General features: G+C 37.3%; 1 protein-coding gene across 2 annotated transcripts in view; it reads right to left on the reverse strand.

The window, feature by feature from the left end:
• Positions 1–10,996, reverse strand: part of rnf43 (ring finger protein 43) — a 155,617-nt gene extending 144,621 nt beyond the window's left edge. The window contains exons 1-2 of one of the 2 annotated variants that reach the window (XM_079871846.1): positions 10,828–10,996; positions 9,733–10,662 (exon numbers count right to left, since the gene is read on the reverse strand). In XM_079871846.1, coding sequence (XP_079727972.1) covers positions 9,733–9,963 — 231 coding nt within the window. In that variant the 5' untranslated portion in view covers positions 9,964–10,662; positions 10,828–10,996. Of the gene's footprint in view, positions 1–9,732 lie in introns of both variants that reach the window. The other variant, XM_079871847.1, reaches the window with a different exon arrangement.
• Positions 10,997–12,018: the final 1,022 nt, after the last annotated feature.

Consider the following 12,018-nt stretch of genomic DNA (forward strand, 5'->3'; position numbering starts at 1 on the left):
ATATATATATATATATATATATATATATATGTATGTATGTATGTATGTATGTATGTATGTATATATATATATATATATATATATATATATATATATATATATATATATATATATATATATGAAGTGCACACTATTTAATTCAAATATATTGAATAAAACATGCATAATTTCCTACATAAAATACTTTGAATAAATGAAATTATTTTACACAATATTTGCTCAAATAATCTGAAAAACATAATTGTAAAAAAAAATCTATTTTTAAAAAATTTTACAAAAAAAAATCAGTGTTGTCAAAATAAAAGTCCTGCTTTTGACAGTTATTGGGCAAAACTGTCAAAAAATGTCAAATATCGGCATTGGTGATAACCCTTGATCAATAGTTATATATATATATATATATATATATATGCTGTTTAGAAGTGTTTATTTGAAATGCATGTGACTTGTCAAAGTGTCAGGCAACAGTATACACACACACACACACACACACACACATACATACATAAACATACATATATATATATATCTCAAAGTTTCACTACTGAAAAGCCTATTAAAGAGAGTTGAATGAGGAATTATTGTGCTCATAGAGTTTTAATATGGATTTATTAAAGAGTCAACAGAGGATTAATTGGGCTTTCACAGGTAGTCAAAGGTTGGAACCACCACAGGCCAATCTTTGGTGAAATCTCGACTGTTTAACACAGGACATGCTACTACACACACACACACTTTAATCAGGTTCATAATGACAAATCCAGGGTCCCTTCCGTTGCTCTTCCCGTTCCTCTCGTCTTCATTCAAGACATCAAACATTCCACAACGACACAAAGGAAACAACAAGCTCTTAGTGGGACATAAAAGCGTGTAATCTGATTGGCCTGGTCTCACTGGACCCCCATCATGTACCGCAACAGGCTGTAATGTCTTCAGTACAACATCCTACAAATCGTTAACACCGCTGGCTAATTTTAGGGCGAATGATGTTGCAGAAACCGCACATGAGTCTGTCCTTTCAGGGGAATGTGGTTTGCATTCACTCGCATTAGCCGTGTAATTGTTATAAAATCCAGACGTGTGGCAGTAACTATAGTGGTGTTAAACAGGACCGTATGACAGCATTCGGGAACTACACTCTTAATAAACAAGCCAGAGGAAATGCAATCGCTCTTTACACGTTTACTGAAGTTCTGCAAGAACTTTGTCTCATTTGTTTCTCCAATTGAGCCACAAATGAGTCAGGAAAGAGCTCAAATTATTGTGGACAGCAACACAGATCCACTGTTTTATTTATAGCCTACTACTGATATTTTGAATTAGCTTTTATTTTTTATTTTTTCAGGTTTTAGTCATTTTGTTGTGCTTATATAATTTTTAGTTTTATTTTTCAGCATTTCCAAAGTTTTTTCTAATATTTATATTTTCAGTTTTATTTCAATAAATGAAAACGATTTCTAATAGTTTTTGGTTTTAGTTAAAAATAACTTTTTGATTGTATTACATTCTAAAAGAAAACAACTACTTTTTGCAATAAATTGTACCATTTACTAGCAATTTCTGAGTGATTATATTTTTCCAGTGCAGAATCTGATGAGAAATGCTTGAGTTTATGTAGAGATCTCTCCTGAAACTCAAGAGGAGACACACAAGAGATTCCCGGGGTGTTTTCCATAAGAGAAACGCTGGGAGACTGGAGCAAAAGCGCAGACAAACATCAACAGGTCAGAGCGGAGAGACGGCCTGTTATCAGTTTCCAGAGGGAAATATAGACCGGAAACTCTTCTGAATGAGGGGAGGGAGGCCTATCGGAAGAGCAGAGTAAACAAGCTCCTTTTTAATCATCTAGACTCGCGTTTTCAACCTAACACTCTTTGATCTGGCGCTCCATTAACGCATCCATCCCGGCCTCCCTATCATCTGTCCTCCTGAGAGATTATTATTATAGAAGAAAAGTGGAGAGTTACACGACAGATCCGAGGAGGGCGTGTGCTCGGATAATTCTAGCGTGCACGTCTGCTGTCATGCTCTTCCTAATCCAATAAGACATTTCTGGAGAGGTCGCACTACAGACATGAGATCGCTTTAGAAGTGTCTGATCATGATAGTAAAGGTTAGGCGAGTATGGCTGCTTTATATCATAACAGTATACATCATAAGTAGGGGTGGGCGATACACCGGTAGACGTAATTAACCAGCAGAAATGTGCCAATCAGTAGAGATTTTTTTGCCGCCTATTTTTCTATATCGTGATCTGTATAGTTACAACGTGAAATAAAATTACTCATATCGTGATATACGATTTTGGTCATATCACTGACCCCTAATCACAAGTAGTTATTTTTGCTGAAAATTTTAGTAGTATCCATATCCACATTCAATATCCACACACATGCATACATGCATGCATACATTTATATTTATATATATATATATATATATATATATATATATATATATATATATATATATATATATATATATATATATATATATATATAATAAGTCTCTTCTGCTCACCAAGACTGCACTGTTTTGAATAAAAAAACAGCAATATTATGAAATTATATTACATTTTAAATTAACTGTTTTCTATGTGAATATATAGTAAAGTGTAATTTATTCCTGTGATCAAAGCTGAATGTTCAGCATCATTACTCCAGTCTTCAGTGTCACATGATCCTTCAGAAATCACTCTAATATGATGATTTGATGCCCAAGAAACATTTATGATTATTATTAATGTTGAAAACAGTTTTGCTGCTTCATATTTTGGTGGAAGTCGTTTTATTTTTTAGGATTTTTGATTAATAGAAAGTTCAAAGGAACAGCCTCTATTTTAAATAGAAATCTTATGTAACATTAATGTCTTTACCGTCACAAAAAAACCCTAAAACGTTTCAATGGATATATCTGTCCTGATAGCAGAGCAGAAATATCCACTGCAGTACAGCCTAAACGAAATAGCAAAATCTCAACTGAACCCATTTCTACAGTCACTCTTCCACCCAGCACTATAGGTAAGAGGATCTGATCTTAGATCAGTAGCTTCAGTAGAACCTGATACTGCTCTTTGTGAGCGTTTGCAAAGGCTGAGCTGATCTCTCCGCCACACAACCCCAAACAAACCAGGAGAAAACTAATCTAATGAGACTTGTAGACTCTAATGGTCTTTTAATTGGGAAGTGCCCATCAGAAGGTCTTAACCTGGACAGTCTTAGCCAATGCCAGATTCAAAATCATGGAGTCAAACATTTGGCAATAACTTCATCCCTCAACAATGGCCTCCATACAAAACATATTTGGACACTTTAGTCACACTTGTGCCATTGCATTAGTTTAGTTTCACTTGTAAAGTGTTCTTGTGCATCTTTCTTTTCAATAAATAACACATTCTTTGATTTTTTATTTATTTATTGCAATGACTTTCATATGTAAGTGTGTCCAAATACATTTCGGGGGCACTATTGCTTTATTGGAGTAAAAAGCATCATAGAAAAGTGTGGTGGCTTTATGCATCTGGAAAGGACTGTGTGGTAAAAAGGCTTCACGTCATGCGTCTCACTGACATAAAAATAGCAAGTCTGTACCGTAATATTAAAGTGATATAGAATTGGTTAAAAGGTACCACTTGTGTCAAATAAAATTCCACATTTCTAATGCAAAATAAACAGAGAACGTATGATCGGCCTCCATTAAAGACTAGCGGCTGCGCTGAGAGCCCTTTTCTCCTTAAATAAAACATTTCCACCATCATCATGTCTGATCTTGTTTTTCTCTGCCTGTGATCCGCCGACCGGCCCAGAAAAGCCAGTCAAATTTGGGTAGCGCCGTTTGCCAACCTGTGGCCTGGAGAAACAACATGCTTAGGAAGATCAAATGGGATGGGAGATGTGTAATTACTGGTGGTTATGAAAACTGGCTGTCATCCTCAACGCGGTGAATTCAGCGCCGCCCGAGGATAGTCGAGGCAGACACGCCTGAGAACGCACTAATCCCACACACTTAACTAAACAAGACTTGTTGTTGCTTCACTTTGTTTAGTTTGAAGTTTAATACGGAGATGGTAGGGCTGAGCCATGCATGCATGTTATTTTCCATATGAGCCATATGAGCAATTAAGCAACATTGTGAATGACTTTATTTGGACACATTTTTATATATTTTTTTTTTCTGCTTGAAACATTAGTAAGTTTGATGTCAAGAATTCCATGAATCAGTTCAAAATCAGATGGATTCATCAGTAGGGATGCACGATATATCGGACACCATATCGGTATCGGCCGATATATGTTCATTTTTAATGTTATTATCGTTATCGGCTCGATAAGAAAATCGGGCTGACAAATTAAAGCCGATAAATGATGGATTATTTCCTCCAGCTGAGACACTTCAGATGCGCACTGTTCAACTTCAACATGATGGTTTTGAATTGCTTGAAATATGAGTGCATCACAAGTCTGAAAAAATAAAATTATCATGAGAACATAATTATAATTGTGTGCTTGGGACATAGATTTTAATGGCGAGACTTGTTTTTGTAATCAGGCTCTCAAAAATTATATACAAATTTGGACTTTTTGGAGATTTATCGGCCAATATATCGGTTATCGACTTTCAAATATAAAGAATTAGATTTTGCATTTTCCAAAATGTTCAAATCGGTGCATCCATACAATATAAGGGTAAAAAAGTAGTGCTGCACAACACTGAAATCACATCAAGGGATCGGTACGGGTTCTGAACGCATGTGATTCGTGGATTAATTGCGAGGTTTAACCATCATAGAGTGAAAGTTTATCATTTGCACGTTTAAGTCACATCAGTTTAAACATTTAAGTGAGTTTAAAGCATTCAGCGCAAGAAGACACGAAAGACCGAACACAGCACACACCGAATTCTGTTCTCTTTCTCTTGTCTCGTCACATACAAGCAAAATTATATTCTCATAAACACAGTCACTATCATGACAAGAGAAATCAAATTTCCTTGACCTTTAGATATATAACAGATCTTTGTGCCATTAAATCATGCTGCGAGTTTCATATCTTAAAACATCCTCCTCATTATAAACAAAGCATTTATGTACTCAAGCACCAAAAACAGCTTGTGTGTATATCGCGGGATCTGTGACGTCACATGGGTAAATACATTTGCATAAGCCCGCCTCCAGAGCAAGACATCAACAAATAGTTATACATCATCGCATCATAGGCCCCACCCACTGATGTTCACTCGCATGACGGCTGATATTTGCCTTCACTGGATGTGAGCGTCGCATCACAAGCAAACGTCCTTTTGTTCATTTGGTGTCTAGATTATTTTAACTAGATGTATTATTTTACATCTTAACATTTCCAAAGCAATTTCAGAGCAAATACATATCCAAACAACATGACCCTGGACCACAAAACCAGTCACATGGGTAATTTTTTTGAAATTGAGATTTATACAACATATGAAAGCTGAATACATAAGCTTTATTTATATTTGGACAATATTTGGCTGAGATACAACTATTGAAAATCTGGAATCTGAGGGTGCAAAAAAATTTAAACATTGAGAAAATCTCCTTTAAAGTTGTTCATTTATGTTGGCGATTGTGCTGCATTCACTCACAAAAATACATGTTTTATATATTTACGGTAGGAAATTTACTAAATATCTTCATGGAACATGACCTTTACTTAATATCCTAATGATTTTTGGCAGAAAAGAGAAATGGATCATTTTGACCCATACAATGTATTGTTGGATATTGCCACAAATATACCCGTGCAACTCGAGACTGGTGACGTGATAACCACATATAAAATATTATCAAAAGCCAAAAAACTGAGATATCATTTAAAGTTTTCCAGCCAGCAGCATAAAAACATGCTATAGATCATTTAATATCATTCTTCCTAGAAGCAGATAAAAGACACAATGTTAAATTCATGTGGTAAAAAGTGAGAGAAGAAAGAAGATAGAAACCTCCCCCTACCCCGCCTGCTTCTATCACTTTGTCCCCTAGAGGAAGGGAACATTATGCAGGAGGACAATGAGCCGAAGCAACCCAGGCCTGTTGCAACAGGTTGGCACTGCAACAAAAAAAGCATCTGTGTGTGCGACACACTCTCTGAAGGAGAGCGATACACTTCTGCAAATCAAACACACATGCACACAACATTAGATTCCTGCTAATTGCGTGTTTATTATCCAGTGCAACGCACTCGCTCGAGTACAACCGGTGCCTTCAGCAACTCCTCAGTTCTTCAACCCTTGAGCTACAAACCCAGATCTGCAACCGCAGTGTTCTTCTGCATGGGCTTGATTCACACTGTACATTCTGCATGTAGATACTAGTTACCGGCGGCATGAATAACACCTCCAAACGTACAGGGACCTGGGATTTTCAACTAATGCGATCTCTCAGACTTACACTGAAGCGAGATCAGAATATCACAGAGACTTGAGGGTGGACTCTTTTTCACAAGAAACCACCTAGCAACTGCTCACAACACCTTAGCAACCACAAAGCAACACCTACAACACAGAACCGCTCACACTTTTGTCAGAAAATGCAGAAATCTATTTACAACTTGCTATGAACATAGTAAGCCAAGTCAAGTCAGCTTTATTTATATAGCGCTTTTTACAATACAGATTGTTTCAAAGCAGCTTTACAGAGATAACAGGAAAATAATGCAACAAAGTTTGTTTCTTCGTCGTAGTCCACCTTAAGTAAGTTCAGTGATGGTTCATTTTTGTTGTGAAAAAGTTATTAAGTTCATTTATATATCTAGCCGCTCTGGAGAAAACAGTGATGTCTTGTCCAGCTCATATAATGGTGTCAATGCAGGCAGATCAATAATATTGTTGAATATTAAATTAAATGTCCCCAACTAAGCAAGCCAAAAGCCAAAGGCGACAGACTAGGCGCGTTTCCATTACGGATTTGCGCAAAACTTTTGCGATTTTTTCAAAATGTCGACAAAAAACAATTGAGAAATGACAGCGTTCCCATTAACCGATGTTATGCGACTAAAACTTTGGACATTGGTAGGTTTATGTACTATATCCCAGCCATTGCACTGGCCATTATTATTAATCGAAGGAGATGTATGTGTGTTTTCCAAGCATTAATGGTAAGGAACGACCCTTATTATACTGGTGAGTGGCACATATGAGGAGTTTCTGGGTGTTTCTCCCTCATTTCTGCTTCGAGGTCTTGATTGTGGCATTTCTTTGAGGTTTAGAATCCATTATTCCTGTAATTCTTTTGTCTTTTATGAATTTAATAAAGAGCTCTGTCTCGTATTCTGTCCAAACACACCGTGTCATCTACGTCAGGTCATTGCAGATTTGTGAAATATTTCTTTTTTTCGAATTGCCTGAAAAACCACCTCATGAGAGCGTAAAAACTTTTTTGCGATAAATGGGAGTTTTTGCGAAATTGACGTGTTTCCATTGGGCGTATTTTCAATTTGCGCAATTTGAAGGGTAATGGAAACGCAGCTAGTGACAACAGGTAAAATAGTCAAATAAGTTTGGCCAACACTTGACTTTTCTCCACCCATGAAGTCAAAGTCAAGACTCAAACTCAACATGAAATGTCTCTCACAAACACGCATTCCACTAACAAGAAATCTATTTTTATGATGCAATAACTCTTTCCTACAGGCTTTCATGATGCATTTCCAGTGAGCGCATCCCCTCTGGCTTGATCTGGATGGCTCTCGCTCTCGAAGCCTTCAAAGCCTCAACATCTGGCAGAACGGCCTCGGAGAACAGACCTAACAGTTTACAAGACCACAAATCTATCACCTCCAATAAGACCCGGGCGGGTTCTGGAACCCACAGAAACGCATCCGACGACTTCCCAGAAGCCGGACGATAACAACGACACTGTACACTCCTGTGTGCATCAACAAACTCTGATCACACACAGTATTATTGGTGTTTCTTATACTACACACTCCCATGAATAAAGCTTCTGTATTGGCATTGATGGTTCCTTTAACATTCATGGAAACTTTCCATTGAACAAAAGTTTCTTTATAGAGGAAAAGGGTTCTTCACATTAGGAAAAAATGGAAATACTTTATTTTATAGTGTCCTTGTTACATATGTACTGTACTTACCATAGTAATAACAGTAAATTATGCATAATTACATGCAACTAACCCTCAACCAAACCCTAATCCTACCCTAACCCTATAGTAAGTACATGTAGTTAATATTACTCAGTACTTAAATATATAATTACACTGTAACAATGACACCTTAAAATAAAGTGTAACCAAAAAAAGGTTCTTTAAATAATGTTCACTTTAAGATTCTTCAAATATGGTTATTCTACGTCATCGCTGTGAAAACTTACTATTTTTTAAGAGTGTATGACAATATCTACAAGTGGCCCCAAAAATAAAAATACACAGTGCTTTTATTTTGCACAAAGTGTGTGCCTGTGCCGTTTCTTTACAATAGATGACACTTTCTTTGATCTAATATCTAATGCATTGACATTCAGACAGTTTTCAGGGCCAGTGTCTGCCAGTTAAAGCCTTCAAGACTGAAGATGCACATTAGTGTTCCCAGCAAGCAATTTTGCATTTAAAAGACGCCTGATAGCCGTCCATACACAGCCCAGACGTCTAGGCTAAAACAAGGCAACATTTGGGCTGTCAGTGAAAATGTAATAGACGTCTAAAAACCATCGCCTAAGAATAGACCAGTCATCATTTAGATAACATGTCAAAGAAATGAAACCAAACACCTTGTAATCACTGTTTGCTTTGCTAACATGATTGAATATCAAACATCTCACAAGTTGTTTTTGGCAAAAACGACATGTAACCAAATTCAAGGTTATTTTGGCTAGAAGTGTGTTACTCATAGCCGGACTATATCGGGTCTATAGTTAACCTGTTGCTTGCTGGGTTCCCTCACAGATCTTGTGTCATTTACATTGATGCATTTAGCATTTTTATCCAAAAGCAGAACCAAAGCAATTCGATTCGATTCATAATATGCAATGGCAGGATTATTGGGCAGCTCGACTAGTGTTTTCCCTGAAAACCTTGGAAAATCATGGAACCTTTCCATTGATCATACGTTTCTTTATAGTGGAAAAAGGTTCTTCACACTAAGAAAGAAGAATGTTCACTTAAAGATTCTTCGGCGAACCAAATATGGTTATTCTACGTCAACGCTGTGAAAACTTCTTGGATAAGAGTGTATGACAATATCTACAGTGGCCCCAAAAATAAAAATAAAAAAACAGAATGTAACTGCTTTTGGTTACACTTCATTTGAATGAGTCATTTTTACAGTGTAATTATATATTTAAGTACTGAGTAATATTAATTAACTACATGTACTTACTATAAGGTTAGGGTAGGATTAGGATTTGGTTGAGGGTTAGTTTTATGTAAATATGCATAATTTACTGTTATTACTATGGTAAGTACATGCAACATCTGTCAAATAAAGTGTTATTTTGTAAGAAGTGTGCCGTTTCTTTAGATGACACTTTCTTTAATCTAATATCTAATGCAATGACAGTTTTTAGAGCCAGTGTCTGCCAGTTAAAGCCTTCAAGACTGAAGATGCACATCAGCGTTCCCTCACAGATCTTGTGTCATTTACATTTATGCATTTAGCAGATGCTGTCATCCAAAAGCGGAACCAAAGTGTACATTCATAATATGCAATGAAAGTTTTCTGAAAGCATCTCCCAGGTCTTACCTGCATCAGTTTCCCTCTGGCACTGCCTGCGCTGCCCCCGGCGAACACCCCTTCCAGGGTGATGATGGGCCTGCTGGTGGACTCCTGCTTCAGCAGGGTCACCTTGATCAGGGCTCGTTCCGTCTCCACCGCAGCGGCCAGTTCCAGGCCCGTGTGGCCCAACACCACCTCCAGGCCAGCCATGAGCATCCACGGCCAGAGCCCGGCCCAGCGCCGCACAGGAACCCTCATTGTCCCGGCTGCAGCGGCCGGCTCCGGCCATACATTATGCACTGTCTGTCCACAAACCTATCCGTCCAGAAAAGAAAGAAAAAAACACTAGAATCCAGAGGGGTCACTAAAACTGTCCACAGAGCTGTCCGTGAGGCAAAAAACCCAAACACTAGAATCCTCAGGGGTCACTGAAACTGTCCAAAAAAAAATTTAAAAATAAAAATCCAATGGCTTTTAGAGTGGATTGTTGTGTTGTGATGTGAAATGTAAGACTATTATTAACAACTATTTGTAAATCTAATCAAATGGAACGTATTAAACATTATTAAATGTTAAATGTTAGTTGTTTGACTGGCCTGTATCACTGACTGAACATGATTGACAGGTGGTGAAATATGACTGAGAGCCAGTGATTGACAGCGCACTGACTCCTGGCGTGAGCATTGATTTAAGTGACTAAACTTTAAAGGGTTTGATGTGATCTCCCTAAAGATCGATAGTTTTACCGATTCCCGCGCGTCGTGATTGATAAGGTGACGTCATGACGACTCCGTTATTGTGCGGAACGCCGCGTCCACTTCAAAGGATTCCAAACATTCCAGAATGTAACAGGTTGTCGCAGAATCACCGTCTCCATCAATGCAACAATGTATCAGTTATTCCGCTCATAAAGCCGAAGAAAATATTCAGAAGAGTTTATAATCCCAGTGTGAACGCCTGGAGATGTTTCCCGTGAGGACCAACATATAAAATGCGACGGGGAAAAATATGATTAGCTTTGCAGGAGAGATCGAAAGCACTGTCAGGAGAGAGAGCTCTTTCTGGACATTCATTTCCATGTTCCTAAATGAATTAAGATCAGTCTGCTGTTACTTCACAAACCTGTTCGACTCAAGTTAAATCTCCACAGATCCATGTCGAGAAATCCAGTCACTTCATGTGTAGAATCCGCACGCGCTGTCCCGAAATAAAGTCTCAGTGCTGTTGATCCGAACAGCAGGAACGCTGGAGAAGTTTAAAGTTGAGAGAGTGCGAGCGTGTGTGTGTGTGTGTGTGTGTGTACCTGCTGACTGTCAGTGAGGGTGGAGCAGAACAGCAGAACTGATCCGACCCATTAAACACACGCACACACACACGCATACTGCGCCCTCTAGCTCACATCAGGGGAGAAACATCACAATTACAGTCAGTTGCTGCATATCAAACCCGAAACTAATAGAGCATTATTTTGACGTGAGTGAATGTAATCATCACTACAACAGTTGTAAGCTTGATAATTACTTCATGAAATAATGTAATAGGCTTGTTATTACCGAATAATCATTATCCCTGACAGCTATGTTAAAAGTAAAACATGTTGAAAAATTGTTAAACAATTTAATTACACTAAAAAGCACTAGAATGATTCAACTACATAATCTGAATTGAGCTTTACAGCGGAATTTGAATTCGGCTCATATTTGATGAAGTTTGCATCATTAATTCTGTTATTTTCCTGTTTATTACTGTGAAGCTCCTTTTAAACAGTCTGTACTGTATGAGTTGAATAAAATCATAAGGAAAATTAAGATTTAGTGTATTAATAATTTATCATGACTTGAGCAGGTTTATAATAACATAATTTCACTGCTGTGCCATCAAAATAACACAAAACAGCAATGACACTCGTTCAGCCTTTATCAGGGTTTTCACTCGCTTTGCATTTATTCAAATCTAAAAAAGCTGAAAACAAATCAGGTAATTTCACTGCAATTAAAATCTGACTTTCACTCTTGTGCTGTTAAATATATAAAGCTTATAAATACTGAAATATAAGATAATTTCAAATAAAATATCACTTTCACTGTAGATATTCAAAGAACAGCATGCAATATTAACTTAAATCTACTTGAAATCACACAAAAGCAAAACTTTCTTAAATAATTAATTCCATTTTTTTAACGTTGTTAATAAGGGTTATATAGGCTACAGTGAGGAAAATAAGTATTTGAACACCCTGCTATTTTGCAAGTTCTCCCACTTGGAAATCATGGAGGGGTCTGAAATTGTCATTGTAGGTGCATGTCCACTGTG

Source organism: Squalius cephalus, assembly GCF_949319135.1.
Source record: "Squalius cephalus genome assembly, chromosome: 5".
In the NCBI taxonomy this organism is placed as follows: Eukaryota; Metazoa; Chordata; class Actinopteri; order Cypriniformes; family Leuciscidae; genus Squalius; species Squalius cephalus.